At 52.9% G+C, this 19087-nt stretch overlaps 2 protein-coding genes across 3 annotated transcripts in view; both read left to right on the top strand.

Annotated features, from left to right (window-relative positions):
• Positions 1 to 2798, top strand: part of Thap8 (THAP domain containing 8) — a 13780-nt gene extending 10982 nt beyond the window's left edge. The window contains exons 3-4 of the mRNA XM_005399924.2: positions 363 to 782; positions 2213 to 2798. Coding sequence (XP_005399981.2) covers positions 363 to 782; positions 2213 to 2353 — 561 coding nt within the window. The 3' untranslated portion in view covers positions 2354 to 2798. The remainder of the gene's footprint in view (positions 1 to 362; positions 783 to 2212) is intronic.
• A 1846-nt stretch (positions 2799 to 4644) lies between these two features.
• Positions 4645 to 18765, top strand: Clip3 (CAP-GLY domain containing linker protein 3). 2 transcript variants are annotated; one of them, XM_005399928.2, is made up of 14 exons: positions 4645 to 4810; positions 5122 to 5349; positions 8982 to 9121; positions 9203 to 9296; positions 9646 to 9807; positions 10283 to 10401; positions 11307 to 11543; positions 13557 to 13692; positions 13816 to 13944; positions 15707 to 15850; positions 15920 to 16043; positions 16243 to 16307; positions 16801 to 16873; positions 17224 to 18765. In XM_005399928.2, exons 2-14 carry the CDS (start codon positions 5184 to 5186, stop codon positions 17276 to 17278), a joined length of 1644 nt encoding a protein of 547 aa, XP_005399985.1. In that variant the 5' UTR covers positions 4645 to 4810; positions 5122 to 5183; the 3' UTR covers positions 17279 to 18765. The 2 variants fall into 2 exon arrangements, with proteins under 2 accessions (XP_005399985.1, XP_005399984.1); XM_005399927.2 differs by having other exon boundaries at positions 5170 to 5349.
• The last annotated feature ends 322 nt before the right edge of the window (positions 18766 to 19087 follow it).

Raw genomic sequence — 19087 nt, forward strand, 5'->3', positions numbered from 1 at the left:
GCCTCAGCCTCCCGAGTGCTGGGATTACAGGCGTGCGCCACCATGCCCGGCCTCCAGCCCTTTTGATTGATTGGATACAGAGCCTAAGACACTGAACTGTCTAGGCGGGACTCTAGAATGTTCAGTCCTCCTGCCTCAGCCTCCTGAGTGCTGGGATTAAAGGCAAGCATCATTGCCCCAGGCTGGGAAGTCCCTCCTGAGGTCTGCCCCTCAGGCCTCCCTTCCTAAGGAAGTTCTTCCCTGAACTCTGGCCTTACCTGAAGGAAATCCCCCTAGAAACTGACCCAGAGCATTTAGTTCCTGCGGAAGTGCCCCCTTGGAGTTCGTCCCTGATGGTCTCCATCCAGAGTCTTGTTTTGCAGAGCCGGCAGAGGACCCGAAGCTCTGAGAAGCCAGTTGCACCGCCCCTTCCTGCCCCACAGAAGGCCTTCCAGCTTCCCCGGGAGCCCAAGACAGTCGCAGCCTCTGGACAGGTGCACCTGGTGGTGCTAGGGCCCGCCTCCCAGGACCCTGCAGCCGCGGCCACGGTGTGCCTGACCCCCTTACCCCTTCTGCCAGCCACAGCAGGGCTGCGGCCCAGAGTCCCTGCCCAGCACCGGTCTGCTGCCCAGCACCCGCAGTCTGGGCTGGGCGCGGTGCTTGGAGCCCTTCAGCGGCGTGTGCAGAGGCTGCAGCAGCGGCAGGAGAGGCACCAGGCACAGCTGCGGGATCTTGAACAGCTGGCACAGCAGCTGTGCAAGGAGAACCTGCAGGCGCGCCTGCACCGGGTCCCGCTGTGCATGGTGAGTGTGGCCCCGGGGCTTGGGACTGGCCAAGTCTGCACAGCATCTTCCTTTAAACAGGCCCCGTGTTTACAAATCCCACCGTTTCACCAGGTCTCTAAATTGCTCCTATTTCTGGGGAGGAAATGAATCTGGGGCTGGGGATGTGGCTTAGTGGTGCAGCTCTTGCTTACCATGCGCCAGGACCTGGGTTCCGTCTCAGGTACTGTAAAGAAAGAAAAAGAAGTCATTCTGGCAATGCCAAGCAACTGTTGGCCAGAACTAAGCTGCATAATAATATTTTGGAGCACTTTGTGCCAGACACATGGTTAATACTGGAAACTCACTTAATTTTTATACTGCCGTTATTCCCATTTTCTGGATGAAAAACAGGTTCAGAGCGGCCCAGTAACTTCCCCAAAGTCAAGCAGCCAGTAAACTGCAGAGCCAGACATCAAACCCAGGCGTTCTGTCCCACAGGAAGGGAGCTTCCTGCCTGGCCCCTGGAGAGCTTGAGTTTGCAGTCCCTCTTCTGATATCTCTCAGGCCCTATCTAAAGCTCTGTGGTCCTTACAGTTTACTGCCTGGGGGGCGGAGGGTGGGTGCGTGAAAATAAAAGATTAACAGAGCCTTCCCTACACTTAAAAAACCCAGGGTGGAGTCTGAGCAGGGCTCACCGGCATAGGTTCAGAAAGGTGTCCTCACACTATCTCTCTACGGAGGGGTCTCCAACTGACAGCCAGTGGATTGGCCGTGACTCACAGGTGGGATTTATTTGGCCTCAGCAGTGCTTTAAAGTAATTTCTGGTCTTTGCTGAAGGCTCAGTAGATCTAGCAGCGCTGGGTTTCTGTTCTCAGAGGGGTTAAGTCAGCTGGAGTTGCAGTGTAGCTGCTTCTGGAGACTCTGAGCCTGCGCTCTGGGTCTGTGAAGGACCGTGGGGCTAGGACAGGTCCAGCTCAGGCCCGGGATCTCTGTGGAGCCTGCCAGGGCTGTTGGGCTGTTGGTACCTCTATCCCCTGCCCCATTCAATCCCTGTCTCTTCTGAATTCCTCCCCTGCTCTTCCCATCTCCTCTCCTCTTCCACATTCGTCGTCTTTCTGCCCCCATCTACTGTCCCCGCGCCCTTGTCTCTGTATCTCTCTATCTCCGTCTTTCGGTGTCCTCTATGTCTGGGTCCCTGTCTCTCCATGTCTGCCCTCAATCTGTCCTCCTGTGCCTCTCCCCCTGCATCTCTCCCCCATTTCCCTATACTACTTCCGTCCTTTCCCATGAATGTCTCTGGCCTCCTATCTGCTTCTCTGTCTCCCTGTGTCTCTCCACCCACATGTTGCTATTTCTTGGAACCCCCTTCTCTGCCTGGCCTGTCTGATTCCCATCATTCCTTCCTGTCCCTCTGTCTCCTGCCCCCTTGGGTTTCCATCGCCACCGCATCACGCCTCGAACGGCCCAGCTGCCCAGACCTGAGGAATCCCAGACTTTCACCATCATCTGCGGAGGGTCTGACATCGCCGTGGTCCTTGCCCAGGGCCCTGCCTCTCCCACGCCGGATGTCAAACCTGAGCTCCTGGAAGCCCAGACACCCAGTACATAAAGACCAGGTGGACAGTGTCAAGGAACAGAAGACGAAGAAGAGAGGTCATCAGACTGGGGATTTGCCCAGCCTCACTGCCTGGGGGAGTGAGGTGCTACCCCCAAGGGCCTGGGTTCCACTCCCCACTCCCAGGGATCCCCTGAATTTCATGACTGACTTGGGCCCACATCCCCCATCAGCCCTCATTCCCCTGGATGCCTGGCCCCTGCCACCTACAGCTCAAATTTTTGCAGTGAGGTAAGCCTCCTCAGCAGAACAAGGGGCTTGTGTCTGGGGCGTGCTGTACCTGGTTCTGATGAGCCCAGGCACCCTGTGCCAGGTCTGCTGCTAAGTCAAGGACAGCAGTAAAACAGCAGCAGCCACCCCTCCCCTCGTGGTGCTCACGTCCTGTTTGAGTTAAAGGTGAACTAGAAAACCAATAAACGACATCACTTCAGACTGTGAAGACTGAATAAAAACATGATTGAGGGAAGAGGGGAGGCTCTCTACGCAGAAACATGGGAGGTGAGGAGCCGGCCTGGAGCAACACAGGCCAGTGCTCCAAGAACAGTGCTGTGGAAGCCCTACCATCCAGGACAGTGACGGCAAACCTTTTAGAGACAGAGTGCCCAAACTGCAACTCGAAACCCACATAGGTGTCCCAAAGTGCTAACTGTGGTTAAACCTGAATGCTTGGCTGCCAGGGTGATGCTGAAGCAACTTGGCTTGTGTGCCAACAGAGAGGGCTGCCATAGGTTCACGACCACAGATCTAGTGCATCGGAGCAAGGACGGTGGTGTTGCTCTAGAGAAAAATGGGGTAGGGTAGGGTGCAACTTTAGATATGGAGAACAGGGAAGCTGCCATTGAAAAGGGGAGAAAGGGAACCCTGCGGGTGTCTGGAGGAAGAACCTTCTGGGCAGAAGGAACAGCTAGTGCAAAGGCCCTGGGGTAAGGAAGAGCAAGGATGCCAGTATGGCCAGAATGAACAAAGGGAAAAGTCAGGAGAGGCGGCAGGGGCAGGTTCATGAAGGGTCTTGTGGGCCATGGCTGAGAGCGCTGGCTTTTCCCTGGAGTGCAGGGCAGCAGACATGCTTCTGGGTCCAGGAGGACCCTGGTGTGACAGGTGTTAACAGCCCCTGTGCTGCAGTGTTGGGAGCAGGTTCAGATAGAAGGCGGTGGGTGGGGACACAAGGAGAACAGAGAGGATGCTGCTGCCATAGCCCAGGTAGGAGAAGGTAAAGGATGAAGCAGAGCAAGGTGGTGCAAGCCTGTAATCCCAGCACTGTGGAAAGGCAGAAGCAAAAGGATTGCAAGTGTGAGTCATACCCGGTCAACTTAGTGAGTCCCTGTCTCAAAATTTTAAACAGGGCACTAGGAATGTAGCTTAGTGGTCACACCGTCCCTGAGTTTGATCCCCCTTCACCACCAAAAGATGAAGGGAGGGGGCCAGGGGTTGAAATTCTGGAACTATTTTGGAGACTGCCCATTAGAAGGGTAAGAAAAGGAAGGTGGTCACCCAGGCAGAGATCATTTGGGGCAGAGCAGGCAGCAGCCAGCCCAGGTGTGAGATCTGCCTTGCAGGCACTGCGAGAACAGCTTTGTGGCCTGGAGACTGACCCTGCTCCACAGACTGCTTGGTTTCATCACCTAATTGCTGTGCTCCGGTGAGCAAGCACCTGAACCTCTCCGGGCCTGAGTAAATGCTGGGTGAAAATGGTACGATGATGATTAGGACGGACAAAACGGAGATACATAAATCATGCCTGTAAGACCCCTCCTATAGGCAGAGCGTGCACGAGGAGCTGGGGCTGACGACCCGGAGAGGGGAGAACATCCACCACCACTGCACAGAGACCACTGCCATGACTGGCCTGGTCTGCAGGTCCAGGAGAAGGCTCTGTCACAGCAGGTGTCGGTAAAAAGACCTGAGGCAGCTGGGAGTAGTGACACATTCCTGTAGTCCCAGCACTGAGGCGGGCTGAGTCAGGAGAACTGCAAGTTCGAGTCCCCCCTGCGAAACTGATCGAGACCCCTATCTTGAAATAAAAAATTTAAAAAGGGCTGAGAGGTAGCTCGGTGTGTGAAGGCTGGGATCAGTCCCCAGTGCTGCAAAACCAAAATAAAACAAAACTGTGCCCGTTCTAGCACAGCCCTTTTTGCCCCGTCTCTGCTTCGTCTCTCCTCCGTCTCGTGCCTCACACCCTTCCCCGCGGCTGTGTCTTCCTCACCCCGTCCTGGGTACCTCCAGCGCCTTCAGCCGCCAGAGCTGCCTCCAGCATCTCCGCCCCCACGTCGCACCAAGGCGCATGCGCCGTCAGCGCCCCGCCCTCTCCACCCCCACCCCCCTTCGGCGTCTGGGCCTCGTCCCCTTCTTTCTGTCTCCCTTTCCTCCCCTGTCAGGTCCCCGACACCGACCCCCCATTACTCCCGAGGTCTCCTCATTCTCAGCCCGGGTCTCCAAGCCCGTCCAGCAGAGGTAAGATGGGAAGAGCCGAGGCCCCCCGAGAAGGGGAGGGGCAAAGCATCCTGCATCCCGAGATAAACAAACCCCGGGAGGGGGCGGCGAGCACCGAGGGGCCTGGCGGGGGAGAAGAATGGGGGGCTGGGCCTGGGGAATATGGCAAGCGCCAGCTGCCTATCAGGGTCCCTCTGACGGGTAACTGGGGGCCCTATGGTTGCCCAAGATCCACAGCTGGGAAGGCGGGGGACACTCGCGGCCCGGGGATCGTGTAGGGGCGCCGACCCAGAGGCTATGGGGCGCCCTCTTTAGTAGACCTCTGTCTCCAGGGTTTGCCTGCCAGGTCATCCCCAACTCTGCACCCTCCCACCCACAAGGGCCACCGAAGACCATGACTAAGACAGATCCTGCCCCGATGGCCCCTCCACCCCGGGGGGAGGAGGAAGAAGAGGAGGAAGAGGATGAACCTGTCCCAGAAGCCCCCAGCCCCACCCAGGAGCGGCGACAGAAGCCTGTTGTGCACCCCTCTGCACCTGCCCCTCTCCCTAAGGACTACGGTAACCACTGTTCCCACCCTGAAATCTGGCCTGGAGACTTGGGTGGCCACGGAGGGTGGGCTGAGCTCTCGTGGTGGTAATGGTAGGGGGATTCAGAAGGCAGTCCCGAGGAGTCTTGGCTGTAGAACCTTTCGTTAATTTCATTCACTTATTAGAGAATAGAATTGGAATAATTCTAATCTTTGATTCATGATACATCATTCAGTCATTTAGTCATTCAACAAACATTTCTTGGAAGCTGCAATGGACCTGGCTTTATAGTAGGCGCAGGGGCCTTAGCAGCAGAGCAATACAGGTGCAGTCTTTGAGAGAACTCACAGGGCTAAATAACAACCATACCAATAAGTATGAAAAACATTAATATATAATTCTAAGGTATGACAAGAATTGTGTTTATTAAGAACAGGATTTTTCAAGAGCTCTTCAAGACATGATTTTCCTTAGAAGGTAATGTTGCGGGGAGATCTGAGGGCAAATTGGGCTTCATTAAGGGAGGAGTCAGGAAAAGGGCGTCCCAGGAGAGGTGACTACAGGAGTAAGGGATTTGAGGCAGGAGCTGAGGGCCGTCTCTTGGAGGAACCGGAAGTGTCTAAACATTTATCAAGCAATTTTATCGAGTGAGTGCTGTTGTCCTGTGCCAAGCCCTGTGCTCAGTGATGGGGAGTTAATGAGGGGCCGTCCAGGCACTGCCCCATTCACAAGAGAGGAGAGACTGAAGAAGTGCACAGACGAATAAATCAGATGAGTTCAGATTGGAGTGAGTGCTGTGAAAACAGAAAGGGCAGAGGTACAACAATAATGGCTGTGGGGCCTCCTGCTTGAAAAAAAATAGGTGGGTCTTCTTGATAAGACGGCATTTAGGTTGAGACACAAAACATGAAGAGGAATTAGCTGGAGAAAAAGCATTCTAGACAGAAAAATAACAAGTGCAAAGGACCTGAGGCAGAACTGAGCTTGGAACAGAAAAACCATGGAGCTACTTTTAGGGACTGACCAGAGTTGGGGTGGGAATTGGCCCACCTCAACATAAAGATCACACTGAGGATTTTCAGTATATTCTAAGTCCGATGGGGAAAATTGTGTGTGTGTGTGTGTGTGTGTGCGCGCGTGCGCGCGCGCACACACACGCACGCATACACGCACATGCACATACATGACGGCAGGATGCTCAGAGCAGAAGACCACCAGTCTGGAAATCTTCCTCTGGCTTCTGGGTAGAGAGAGATAGATATGGGGAGGTTTTAGAAGGTGTTAGCTAGGAATCCCCAGCAGCTGTAAGGTTTAGAAGTGCACTAGATTCCATTGGCATCACCAGGAAGGAGCAGAGACATGGTGTTGGTGGGTGTGTCACTTAGTAGAGGTGGATCAGAGAAATAAGTTCATTTCAATCGGATAGAAAAATAAGAAAATTATTTAGGGTGTCAGTGTGTGTGTGTGTGTGTGTGTGTGTGTCTGTCTGTCTGTCTGTCTGTCTGTGTGTCCATCCCAGGAAACTGGAAAAGCCTCTTTGGAACTGTGGCTGGGGCCTGTGGCACAGTGGGAAGTCAGTGTCTGTCCGGCGATGGTCACAGAATTCAGAGGAATCTGGAAATGTGGTCTAGGCCAGAGAGAAGGCTAGGGGGCTCCAGAAGGAAATTGTGTGCGCTTGTTGAATTTGCACATTAATTCAGCAGAGACTGACTAAGCACTTACTGCCTGGGGCTGCTGGGCCCACCCTGCTGCAGGGATAAGGGGGTGACCAAGGCAGAACAGAAAGTACTTGCACCTCAGTGAGGGTGATAGGTGAGAAGAAAAAGAAAAGAGGGAGCGGGAGGAGGAGAAAGGAAGAGAAAGGTGGAAACAAATTGCCTACAGCAGTGATACGTGTTTTGATGAGAAAATTAAAACAGGTAGGACGGGGAAGGGCAGGGCCGTTGGTTGCCACGGGGTGGCCTGGGGAGGCCTGGTCTGAGGAGGTGGCATTTGAGCCACGGTCTGCAAATCCCTGTGAAGATCGGATGGAAAAACGTCCAGGTGGGGAAACGGCAAGTGCAGTGAGACGGGACTTTGCCTGGCACGTGGGAGGGGGCCAGTGTCTATGGAGGGGAGGAGGGAAAGGGGGCGCACAGAAGAGTGCGGGGCTAGATTACGCAGGGCAGGGCCTCGTGTGCCATGATGAGGACTCTGGTCTGTTCTGAGCAGGACAGGAGCCAGGCGAGGGCTCTGAGCCAAGGAGGTCTGTGACGTGAATGGACTTTGAAAAGGAGCATGCAGGCTCGTTCCAGAGACACCTTCTGTGTGGCGCTTCCCTGGGCTATATATAATCTAGTCATTCGTTTACTCATTCCGCACACGCTGAGTTCCTGCCACTCGGGTGCTGGGTGCTGACGTTGCCACAGGGAGCAACACTCGTCAGAGTCTAATGGGGGAAAGGGGTAGAAGTGCCTCTGGCACCACCCTGGCTGTCCCAGGTTGGGTCCTGCTCCTTGATGAGTACATTGTATCTGCACTGTATAATATTTGAAAAGAAAACCTGAGGCTTTATTTATTGCAGTATGGGGCCTGAACCGAGGGTCTTTTGCGCTGAGCTACATCCCCAGTTGTCTGCCCCTCTCCCTTTTAAATTTTTTTTGTCTGTTATTTATTTATTTATTTTTTGGTTTTGTTTTTTTCCCAGTACCTGGAATCGGAACTCACGACCTTGCACTTGCCAGGCAGGCGCTCTGCCGCTGAGCTAAATCCCCAGCCCCCTTTTTTTTTTGTCTTTTAGAGACAGGGTCTCGCTATGCAGTTCAGGCTGGCCTTGAGCTCACTTTGTAGCTCAGACTGGTCTCGAACTCGCAACGATCCTCCCGCCTCAGCCTCCCGAGTGCTTACAGGTGTGCGCCACCATGCCCGGCTCCCTTTAAATTTTTGAGACAGCATCTTGCTTAGTTGCCTGGGCTGGGCTGGAATTTGAGATCCTCCTGCCTCAGTCTCCCAGAGTGCTGGGATTACAGATACCACACCCAGTTTAGAGTTTTCTTAAAGAGCCAGACTTCTGGCTCCTCTCCCGCTCCCCTGGAAATCGGGCCAAACTGTGCATACTCTGACGGGGAAGCAGAGCCAGCACAGCAACAGCAGCACCCTGGGGCATGCGGACTGGAAGAGGCTGGGCTGTGTATCGCACTCTTGTTTCAAGGGTAGTTTGTTGCTCTATGCAAATTGCCTTGTCTTTTTTTTCTTCTTTCTTTTCTTTTCTTTCTCTTCTTTCCTTCTTTTTCTTTTCTTTTCTTTTTTTTTTTTTTGAGACAGAGACTCTATGTAGTCCAGGCTGGCCTTAAACTCATTATGTTGCTCAGGCTATCCTCAAACTCATGATGATCCTCCTGCCTCAGCCTCCTAAGTGCTGGGATTACAGGAATGTGCCACCATGCCCAGCCTCTTTCCATTTTTCAAGACACACTGGTTATCCAGATTTTTATGTGATTTTTGAGACCTGTGCTGGCCACACAGAAAACACCTGTGGGTTGACTATGGCCCCTGTGCCACTAGTTTGAGACCCTGCCTTAAAGGCTGTTAAAGGCAAAGATCTTGAGTTCCCCTGGCTCAGAATGGAAGGGAGGGCGGGCGGTTAGCCGGCCTGGGTGACCTTGGACCTCTCCCCACCTCAGCCTTCACCTTCTTCGATCCCAATGATCCTGCGTGCCAGGAGATTCTGTTTGACCCCCAGACCACCATCCCGGAGCTCTTCGCCATCGTGCGCCAGTGGGTGCCCCAAGTCCAGCACAAGATAGATGTCATCGGCAATGAGGTAGGAGCTGCGGAGACCGGAGAGGGAGGGATGTGGTCCACCGCATGTTTGGGTAACCCTCCGCTGTCCCGATACTCCCAGATTCTGCGCAGAGGCTGCCATGTGAACGATCGAGATGGGCTGACTGACATGACACTACTCCATTATGCGTGCAAGGCCGGTGCCCACGGAGTCGGTGAGGGCCCAGGTCCCAAACCAAGCCCCCAGTCCTCGCACCCTCAAAACCACCCGGAAGCCGGGCACTCCAGGAGAGTAACGCAGGAACATCCTAAGTTCGAGCCCAGCCTGGGCAACTTACTAAGACAGTCTCAAAAGGAAAACAGTGTGAAGGCCCTGGGTTCAATTCGCAGTACTGGAAAGAACAAAATAAACCCCAATCACTCAGAATTCAGTCCCTAAGCCTCCCACCTGGAGCCCAGAAGATAAGATCCCAAAGTGTAGTTAGTTGGTGAGACCCTCAGGCCTTCTCCAGGGACAGGATGCGGGCTCAGGAGGAGGCCAGGCTGACCTGAGCTGTCCTGCAGGCGACCCCGCGGCGGCTGTGCGTCTCTCGCAGCAGCTGCTGGCGCTGGGCGCCGATGTGACCCTGCGCAGCCGCTGGACCAACATGAACGCGCTTCACTACGCGGCCTATTTCGACGTGCCCGACCTTGTGCGCGTGCTGCTAAAGGGCGCGCGGCCCCGAGGTGAGGAGAAGGGTTCTGGAGGGAAGGAAGAGGACCCGGGTGAAAGGGTGGGGCGTGGAGTGGACCGAGGCAGCCCGAGAGAGGAGACTGGGAAAGGAAGGAGGCTCGTAGGGCCACTGCTGCTGGGGAGGGGCGTGGCCGAAGGTGACGTCTGGGCCCTGAGCTGGGGGCGGGACTACAGGGCGGAGGCTTAGGGAGGGAGCCCTCTTTAGAGCTGGGGGAGAATATGAGAATGCACACTCCTGTAATCCTAACACCCTGGGGTGCTGTGGCAGGAGACCCGCAAGTTGAGTCTAGCCTGGGCAATTGAGTGACTTAGCGAGACCCTAGAAATCAAAAACGGCTGGGGATGTAGCTGAGTGCAAAGGCCGCGCGGGTGCAGTCCCTGTTACTGCGGGAGCAGGTGGGGTGGCAGGAAGAACTGTGTTATTTCCGCCTGGGTTCACCTGGAGCTCTGCTCTTGCCTGCTTCCCAGTGGTGAACTCCACCTGCAGTGACTTCAACCACGGCTCAGCCCTGCACATCGCTGCCTCCAACCTGTGCCTGGGAGCGGCCAAATGTCTGCTAGAACACGGTGCCAACCCTGCGCTGAGGGTACTGTGCCGCTGGGCCAACTGGTTCTCTTCCTCCTCCTCCTCTCCTTGTTTCTCTCCCTGTATCGTTCCACCTCCCTCCAACAGGTCTCTGCATAGGACAAGCACCACGTGGCATTTCTTACTGCTAAAATACTAGCAAAAGCATCTTCACATTTTAAAGAAGAAATAATAAGTGTTACTTAGTGTTCATTATATGTCAGGTGAAGTCTGTTGTAACCCCTGTTGTACAACAGAGAAACTGAGGCAGAAAGATGAAAGGATTTGCCTAGGGTCTTTCAGCAAGGAATGTCTTTTCTCTCAACCCTGGCCTATCCCATGGCTGGGTACCAACAGCATTTTGCAATCATGGGGAAAGTGCTGTAGAGTTGGGCCCTGTGTGAATGAGTCAGGTCCCTCATAAGCCCTCGGTATATCTTGACCCCCGACCTTTCCATTCCCGGGGCCCGTCCTCAATGCTAATTACTCTGCAGCATCCCTAGTGCTGTGATCTGGGGAGCACATGGCCTGTGCCCCTGAGACTCTGCCCTGTCCTCATTCCCTGCTGGCTCAGAGTTTGACCTTTGACCCTGTAGCTTAGCACAGGAGCCCACTCAGTGTCACCCCCCTCCCCACTACAGGCCCATTATACGTTTGGGATCTCAAGAGGCAAAACCTACCCGAGGGCATGACGTACACATCAGCCTCATCCCCTGTTGATTCTACTTGACCCTATCCTCAATTACTGGACACGGTCCCAGCCCTGGTCACAGGAGTGGACTTCGCTGGGGTCTGCACCTTAATGCTCCACCTCTTATTCCCATGTTGGCCCATATGACCTGGTCCTATCCCTGCTCACCCAGGTCGGTGTCCTCCATGGAGGTGTTGCCACTGAGTCCCTGCCTCTCTCTTCCTCTTGGTCCACAGAATCGAAAGGGACAGGTGCCCGCTGAGGTGGTCCCAGACCCTATGGACATGTCCTTGGACAAAGCAGAAGCGGCGCTGGTGGCTAAGGAGCTGCGAACGCTGCTGGAGGAGGCTGTGCCGCTGTCTTGCGCCCTCCCCAAGGTCACGCTACCCAACTATGACAACGTCCCAGGCAATCTCATGCTCAGTGCACTGGGCCTGCGCCTAGGAGACCGTGTGCTGCTGGATGGCCAGAAGGTCAGGGGTTGGGGTGCGGCAGGGGTGGGACTCAGCCCCCTCGTCCTTCATACACACCGTCTCCTTTGTCTGCCCACCCTCGCGCAGTCATTCACACAGTACTTTATCTCATGTAACAATTGTTCTGTGAGTTCTGCCTTGGTGCCCCACCCTGTGATGAGCTTTTGGTTGAGAGGGGGAGACAGATTCATCCTCTGACAGTGACAGCTCAGAGCAGTCGTGGCTGAAACATAAGCAGAGTTCTCAGCTCAGCTCTGTGTACCCACAGTTCCCCAGCACCCTGTGGTCCCCAGTCAGGCCTGTCTCCACTCTCAGAATAGTCAGGACTTCGACCAGGACAGTAAAGGTCAGAGTGCTGGAGGCAGGAGTGGTTTTAGCTGGGGTGCTCTAAGAAGCCTTCTCTGAAGTGATTCCCAAACAGACAGGAATGTGCTCACCTTGCAGAGATACGGAAGCGACAAGTTCCAAGACCCAGCAGTGGGAAGGGGCAGTGTGACTGGAGTTGCGGGGTTTTTTTGGTCGGGTTGTGGAGAGGTCAGAGGGACTGGATCACGGCAGCCCTGCAGGCCATTGGAAGGAATTTGGATTTTGTTTCTTATACAGTGAGAAACTTCAAGTCACATTTTGTTTCCTAATCCAGAATTCTGCATGTGTAAGCCCCAATGCAGAAAAGCTTTTGTGCATAATCTAATCAAATCCACTGGATGATTCTGAAAGAGAGATGGTTGACTGCTCCCATTTTACACCCCAGAAGACTTACAAGAACCTCTGAGAAGTTCTGAGAAGGACGCCCTTTGTCCAAAGACACGTAATAGCTATCCCTGCCCCTTAGAGAAGCAGCACAGCTGTGTTTTCACACTTAGGGTCTGCGACTGGTCCAGGTCCATCTCAGCCTTGCTGCTTATCATCCAGTTATCCCAGCTCTCTGGGCAACAGTTTCTTCACCTGTAAATGGAAACGATGGTACTACCCATCTCATGTGGAGGCGGTGGGGCAAGCCTGAAATTAATTAAAATAAGGCCCTTAGAACAGAGCCTAATTAAAAAGCAAACAAACAAAAAACAGAGCCTGGTGTACACATAAGTGTCCCTGTGTGCCAGGCCCTGCTCCAGTTCCCACCAAACCCTCCTAAGTCAACACTGTTAATAGCTTATTTAATTTTTTTTTTTTTTTTTTTTTTACCCTGGTGGGGATCAAACCCAGGGTCTCATGCATGCTAGACAAGACTGTATCACTGAGCTATACCTCAGCCCCAGTGAGCTCATTTTACAGACAAAGAACTTGGGTAGAGCATGTGCTTAGCATGCATGAGGTCTGGGTTCACTCAGTGAACCTTGAATTGGCCTTGATCTTACAATCGTCCTGCCTTAGCCTCCAAGTGATGAGACTACCAGCATGCACTATGTTGCTTGGCTTCCAGTAGACCTTTCTGTGGTGGTGGAAATGTTAAGGGTCTGGTCTGTGTGCTCCAAGAAAATAGCCATGAGGCACATGTAGCTATTGAGTACTTGAAATCTGGCTAGTCTAAGACAGGTGTGGTGGCACATACCTGTAATGACAGCACTGGGGAAGCTGAGGCAGGAGGATCACTGTGAATTTAAGGCCAGCCTGGGGTACACAGTGAGTTCAAGGCCAGCCTGGACTACTTAAGGAAATCCTGTCTCACAAACAAAAAGTCCAAAACAATAAAATAAAGAAATTGGGCTACTGTGACTGAGGAAATGAATTTTTGATTTAGTGGAAATTCAGATTGTTATAATTGGGAAATGACAACTTACCATATTGGTCAGGGCAGGACTGTAACAGTCCTAGAAGATGGGTGTGTCTCCTGTTCCCACTTTGCAGATAAAGTAACTGAGGCACAGAGAGGTTAAGTCACAGCTAGTAAAGGATGATGGAGCTGAGATTTGAGCCCAGGTTCCCGTATCCACCCCACCATGCTGCCTGTATTCTAGTGTCAAACATGGCCCTCCAAGGTCTTTGTCCAAGCTTCGTCCTCTCTTGTCTTTCCAGACAGGCACACTGCGGTTCTGTGGAACCACGGAATTTGCCAGCGGCCAGTGGGTGGGCGTAGAGCTGGACGAACCTGAGGGCAAGAACGATGGCAGTGTCGGAGGTGTCCGGTACTTCATCTGCCCTCCCAAGCAGGGTCAGTCCCACCTGTGGCCCAGGAGGGTGGGGATGCTGATGTCTGGGGAACAGGGCCAAGGGATGAGGGGGCAGCCAAGGGCGGAAGCCTGGACGATGCCAAGCCCAGGCTCTGTCCCCTCAGGTCTGTTTGCCTCCGTGTCCAAGATCTCCAAGGCAGTGGATGCACCCCCCTCTTCTGTCACCTCCACACCCCGCACTCCCCGGATGGACTTCTCCCGAGTCACTGGCAAAGGCCGAAGGGAACACAAAGGTCAGAGGGGGATCACTGGTTGAGGGGAAGCATGTGTCGTGGGGACACTATTTAGGTAGCTTAGCTTTTGTGACTCAGTTTCTCCTCAGGCCCAAACTCCAGTTCTAGTGGACAAACCCTGAGTTCCTGACGCCTGACTCAGTTTATCCTTTGACTCAGTACCGGCCTCACCCCATTCTTGGAAGGAGGGACCTGTGGGTTCCTGGTCTACTGTGATGTAGTTTCTTCTCAGGCCCAGAGGTCTTCCCTGATTTTAGCAAAGAATCTGTTTCTGGGGGTTCTGTTTCAGGGGTTCTTTGCTTTTTGTGACTTGATCTATGCTAAGGCCTAACTCTCCCTTAGTTTACTGACTTATTTTTGAGATGGAGATCCTGCTGTGTTGTCTATACCATTCTCAAACTTCTGAGTTTAAACGATGCTCCTACCGCAGCTTCCCACCTGCTGGAACTACAGGCAAATGCCACCTTTCCAGCACCCCTTCATTTAACTTATTTTGTGGTACTCAGGATCCCATCCAGGACTTTGCACACTGTCTTAGTTACTTTTTTCTCATGGCTGGGACAAGATATTTGACCCAAAATTAAGGAAGGAAAGGTTTATTTAGCTCACAATTTGTGGAGGTTTCCGTCCACACTCAGCTGGCTCCAAGGCAGGGTGGTGTGGCTGAGAGGCAGCCATTCATGGTAGAGGAAGACAGCAAAAGCAACAAGAGCAAACGGGAAGGAACAAGCCTCTTTTCCTCCCTTATATTGCATGGAGGCTACCTACCCAGTACAGCACTCACACTCCCAATCCCAGCACCAGATAAGGGACCAATCACAAACTCTACATTCAGCCACCTCCAAAAAGCCCACCCCACCATGACTACATGAGGCTTTGGGAGGACATTCAGATACAAACCATAACACACATGCTAGACAGGCACTGAGCCACACCCCCAGCCCTTCCTCTTCATTTTAGTTTTTTGTTTGTATTTTTTTGAGACAGGGTCTTATTATGTAGTCAAGGCTGGCCTTGAATTCCCTATGTAGCTCAGGCTGGTCTCAAACTCATGGCGATCCTCCCACCTCAGCCTCTCGAGTCCTGGGATTACAGGTGTGTATCACCATGCCTGGCTATCCTCTTTATTTTGTTTTTGTTTTTGTTTTTTTGAGACAGGGTCTTGCTATGCAGTTCAGCCTGGCCTTGAGCTCACTTTGTAGCCCAGTCTGGTCTCAAACTCGCAACGATCCTCCTGCCTCAGCCTCCTGAGTGCTGGGATTACAGGTGTGCACCACCACACCTGGCTATCCTCTTCATTTTATTTTATTTATTTATTTAGTTAGTTTTGGTATCGGGAATCAAACTCAGGACCTTGTGCTTGCCAGGCAGGCACATATGCCACTGAGCTATATCCCCGGCTCTATCCTCTTCATTTCTTTCTTTTTTTTTTTTTTTAAATCCTCTTCATTTTAAAAGGAGAATTTCTGGGTTCCTGAATTCTGCCTCAAGTTTTTCCTTTAGCTTTGAAAGAGATTTTGGGATTTTTCAAGTTCTATGACTCAGTTTCTGCTTACTCCTATAATTTCCCTTTCTAGTTCTGTATCATCTGGGATTCATTTTCCCTTCAAACACAACCCCCACCCCCAGCTCCAGCTCTGGGGAAGGCTTTGGAGTTCCTCTGATTGGAGCCAGGACAGTATTACTACACTGAGGTCCTCTATGTGGCATGAATCCCCAAAGTTGGCATCTGGGGTCTGACCCCCTCACCTTCTGTCACCAGGCAAGAAGAAGTCCCCATCATCACCGTCTCTGGGCAGCCTGCAGCAGCGTGAAGGGGCCAAGGCAGAAGTTGGAGACCAAGTCCTTGTGGCTGGCCAGAAGCAGGGGATTGTGCGCTTTTATGGGAAGACAGACTTTGCTCCTGGTAAGGCTGGGGACTCTGCGCTGGTGGGCAGACAGGGCCTCGAGGCATCCTGACACCTTCTTGCTGCAGGTTACTGGTATGGCATTGAGCTGGACCAGCCTACAGGCAAGCATGATGGCTCTGTCTTTGGTGTCCGATACTTCACCTGCCCCCCACGGCATGGGGTCTTTGCGCCGGCATCCCGCATTCAGAGGTGAGCCCAAACTCTGACCCTCAAACCAGGAAGCCCTCCAGAGCTCCCATCTACCCTCAGTCCCCTTCCTTTATCCAGCAAGACTGTGTGGTTACCCCTATCCTACCCTAGTTCTTTCCTCTAGACCCACTAGGGCTCAGCACTCAGCCAGACCTGGGCTCTTGTGGCCCTGACATTTCCCATTCCTATGTCTCTTCAGGATTGGTGGATCTACTGATCCCCCTGGGGACAGTGTTGGAGCCAAAAAAGTGCATCAAGTGACAAGTGAGTTGGGGGCTTGGATGTGGGGACGAGTATAGGTCTGGGCATAAGGGGAGAGGTCATGGGTTCTCAGGTATATGTTGGTGACAGTCTCTGATACTTAGTTGGGGACACAAGATCTACGAAAATGATGAGGCAGGGTCCCAAAGAGGACAGGTGCTATTTGACATGGGAAAGTTAAGAAGACTTTGAGAGCTGGGGGTGTAACCCTGTGGGAGAGCATTTGCCTAGCATCTGTGAGGCCCTCGATTCCATCTCCAGCACAACAGGGGGGAAACAAATGGAAGAGAAAACAGGCTCTGAGCAGGCATTAGGATCTGAGGACCCAGGCAGGCATTGGGGGACATGGTGGATAATGTTGATGAGATGTCTAGATGGGCATCGGGAATATGGGATGTGGGGAGCATGGATAGATATTAATGACAAGGAGTCTGGATGGGTATTAAGGAGACAGGTGGGTCTGCTATCCCCTCACCTGCTATCCTGTTCCCTCCAGTGACACAACCTAAACGCACCTTCACCACAGTCCGGACCCCAAAGGACATTGCATCAGAGAACTCTATCTCCAGGTGTGTGGTTAATGCCTTTCCCCTTCTCCTGCAGAATGTTTAGGGAGCAGCATCTACAAAGCTGTTGGATGGGGGGTTTGGAGCTCAAGTGGGGGCTGGAAGTAGAAGCTAGGAAAAGTTGTGACCAGTAAGTACATCTGGAAGCAGTCTTTAGGGTAAAAGACCTGATGTGACTTCTTCTGACTTCAACTTTTAGGGAGCAGGTAAAAGAAACAGAATGTCTCTGTTCTTTAAAGCCTAAGAGAGCAGTCAGAGGCAGAATGCCAACTATGGAGCGACAGTTGAGGAGAGGGTGATGGAGCCAGATGTTCCTACACACTCATCACTGTGTGATCTGGTTCTCATTTCAGGTTGCTCTTCTGCTGCTGGTTTCCCTGGATGCTGAGGGCAGAAATGCAGTCTTAAAGGCCCTGGACACCAGACAGAGACACAAGAGTCCCCTCTAGCATCTCCTGACACAAGGAGCTCCCAGTCACCCGAGATAGAGATTCCCAGTAACACTTCCATAATAGAGACCCCCATTAGCCAGCCCTCGATCACTGAGGTCCCATTATTAACAGATCCCCATGATAACCCCAAGTACAGACTTCATGTCACCCAGAAAGAAATTCCCTGAGTAGCACCTTCAGGTTAGTCCTTGTCCCCAGCCCCTCAGAGCAGACCCCCAATTAACAGACTTCCACTCACCCCAAATGATGGTGATCCTCTCCACACAATGCTATACAACAGGACATTCTTGAGTCACTCATCAGTGGGGATCATAACCCTACCATTAACAAAGACCCCTTTCCCTCATTCCCCTTGAAATAAACATAGATACCAGCTCCGGAGTAGCAGACCATGTCACTATCTCTGTATAACTTCAGTGCTCTCAAGATGTGACCTCATGGTCACCGCAAAGCCCTTACTCTCCAGAACCCCATCAGAGACTCCCTCCATTAACAAAGACATTGTTCTTACTGCTCAAGAAGAGACCCACCTTAATCAGCCCACTGTCACCCCCAATTTAGACACCAAAATAGTCCTGGAAGTGCTAATTACAGGACCCCCAACTCTTCCTACCCTCTGCACCCTCAAGAAACCCCCAGTGCCTTGTAAAAGCTCACCCCACATGGCCCACAGACCCTGTGCTGGCCAGACTCCCAGAAAATTCTCTATTTTTTAAAGTAATGACTTCCCCTTTGGGGGACCCCAAATTTGGAGACCCCGTTCTGGGACTCTGGGGATCCCACGCCCCAGAGTATATATGTCCCCAACTCCCCTGTGCCCTCAAGCCCAACAGCCCCTAGAAGACTCCAAAATTTGAACTGCCAGGACCTCCAAATCATAGAATCCCCAAATCCCCAGGGAATCCCAAATTTAAAAATCCCCGACCCCCAGGAAACCCCAATCAAGAGGTCCCTGTGCTTGGGATAGAGGAGACTGCAGTCAGGATGTGAATTCCAGGCTCCCAGAGAACCTCAAGCCCTTTCACAGGTGCCTGGAGACCCCAAGCAGGAATCCCCCTTCCTGGAAATCCGAGGACTTCAGTGCCCACTTAATGGACCTCAAGAAACCCAAATCCCAAGAGCCCCTGCCCCAAGGGAACCCCAAATCTTAAAGCTTCCATCTCTAATACATGGAGGGTCCCCGAGGCCCTGAGGGAACCCCAAGTCTTAGAGCACCCATTTCAATCTACGTTTTGGTCACAGGTCTAAGACACTAAATCTGAGTCACTGGCTCCTCACAGCACTTGGGCCAGATCAACAGCCTGAGGGAGAACCTGAGGGCCGCGCGGGTCCAGGGCAGACCTGGGGCCCCGACCACCAAGGACAGCTCACGACTGCCCCTTCACTGCATGTCCCCAAATTCCGCATGATCCTGTCCTCTTAAATAAAGACGTATGGCCTCTTTGTGTCAAGCAAGTCATTGTTCGGGGATTACGGGGGGCGGGGGAGTCCTGCCTCTGTACCCTTGCTGGGGTAGGATGAAAAGGAAGACCTTTTTTCAGTTTCGCCTCCCGGCGACATGGGCACTGGGCGACCTAGTTTGCGCGAAGTCTATCCAACAGGCTCTGTTTCCTTCTTGCTACGGTCACCTCTGGCTCACGCCTCAGTGTGGACAGTTTCGGTTCTGGTGTCCCGATTGGTCTGTGAAAGTAAGACCCGCCTCCACTAAATCCCCAATGGCTCAGAGGCCAGGGATTTCCCCCTATCCTTGATCAAAGCTAAGGGG

This window comes from Chinchilla lanigera, unplaced genomic scaffold (assembly GCF_000276665.1).
Source record: "Chinchilla lanigera isolate Chin_1 unplaced genomic scaffold, ChiLan1.0 scaffold00067, whole genome shotgun sequence".
Lineage (NCBI taxonomy): Eukaryota > Metazoa > Chordata > Mammalia > Rodentia > Chinchillidae > Chinchilla > Chinchilla lanigera.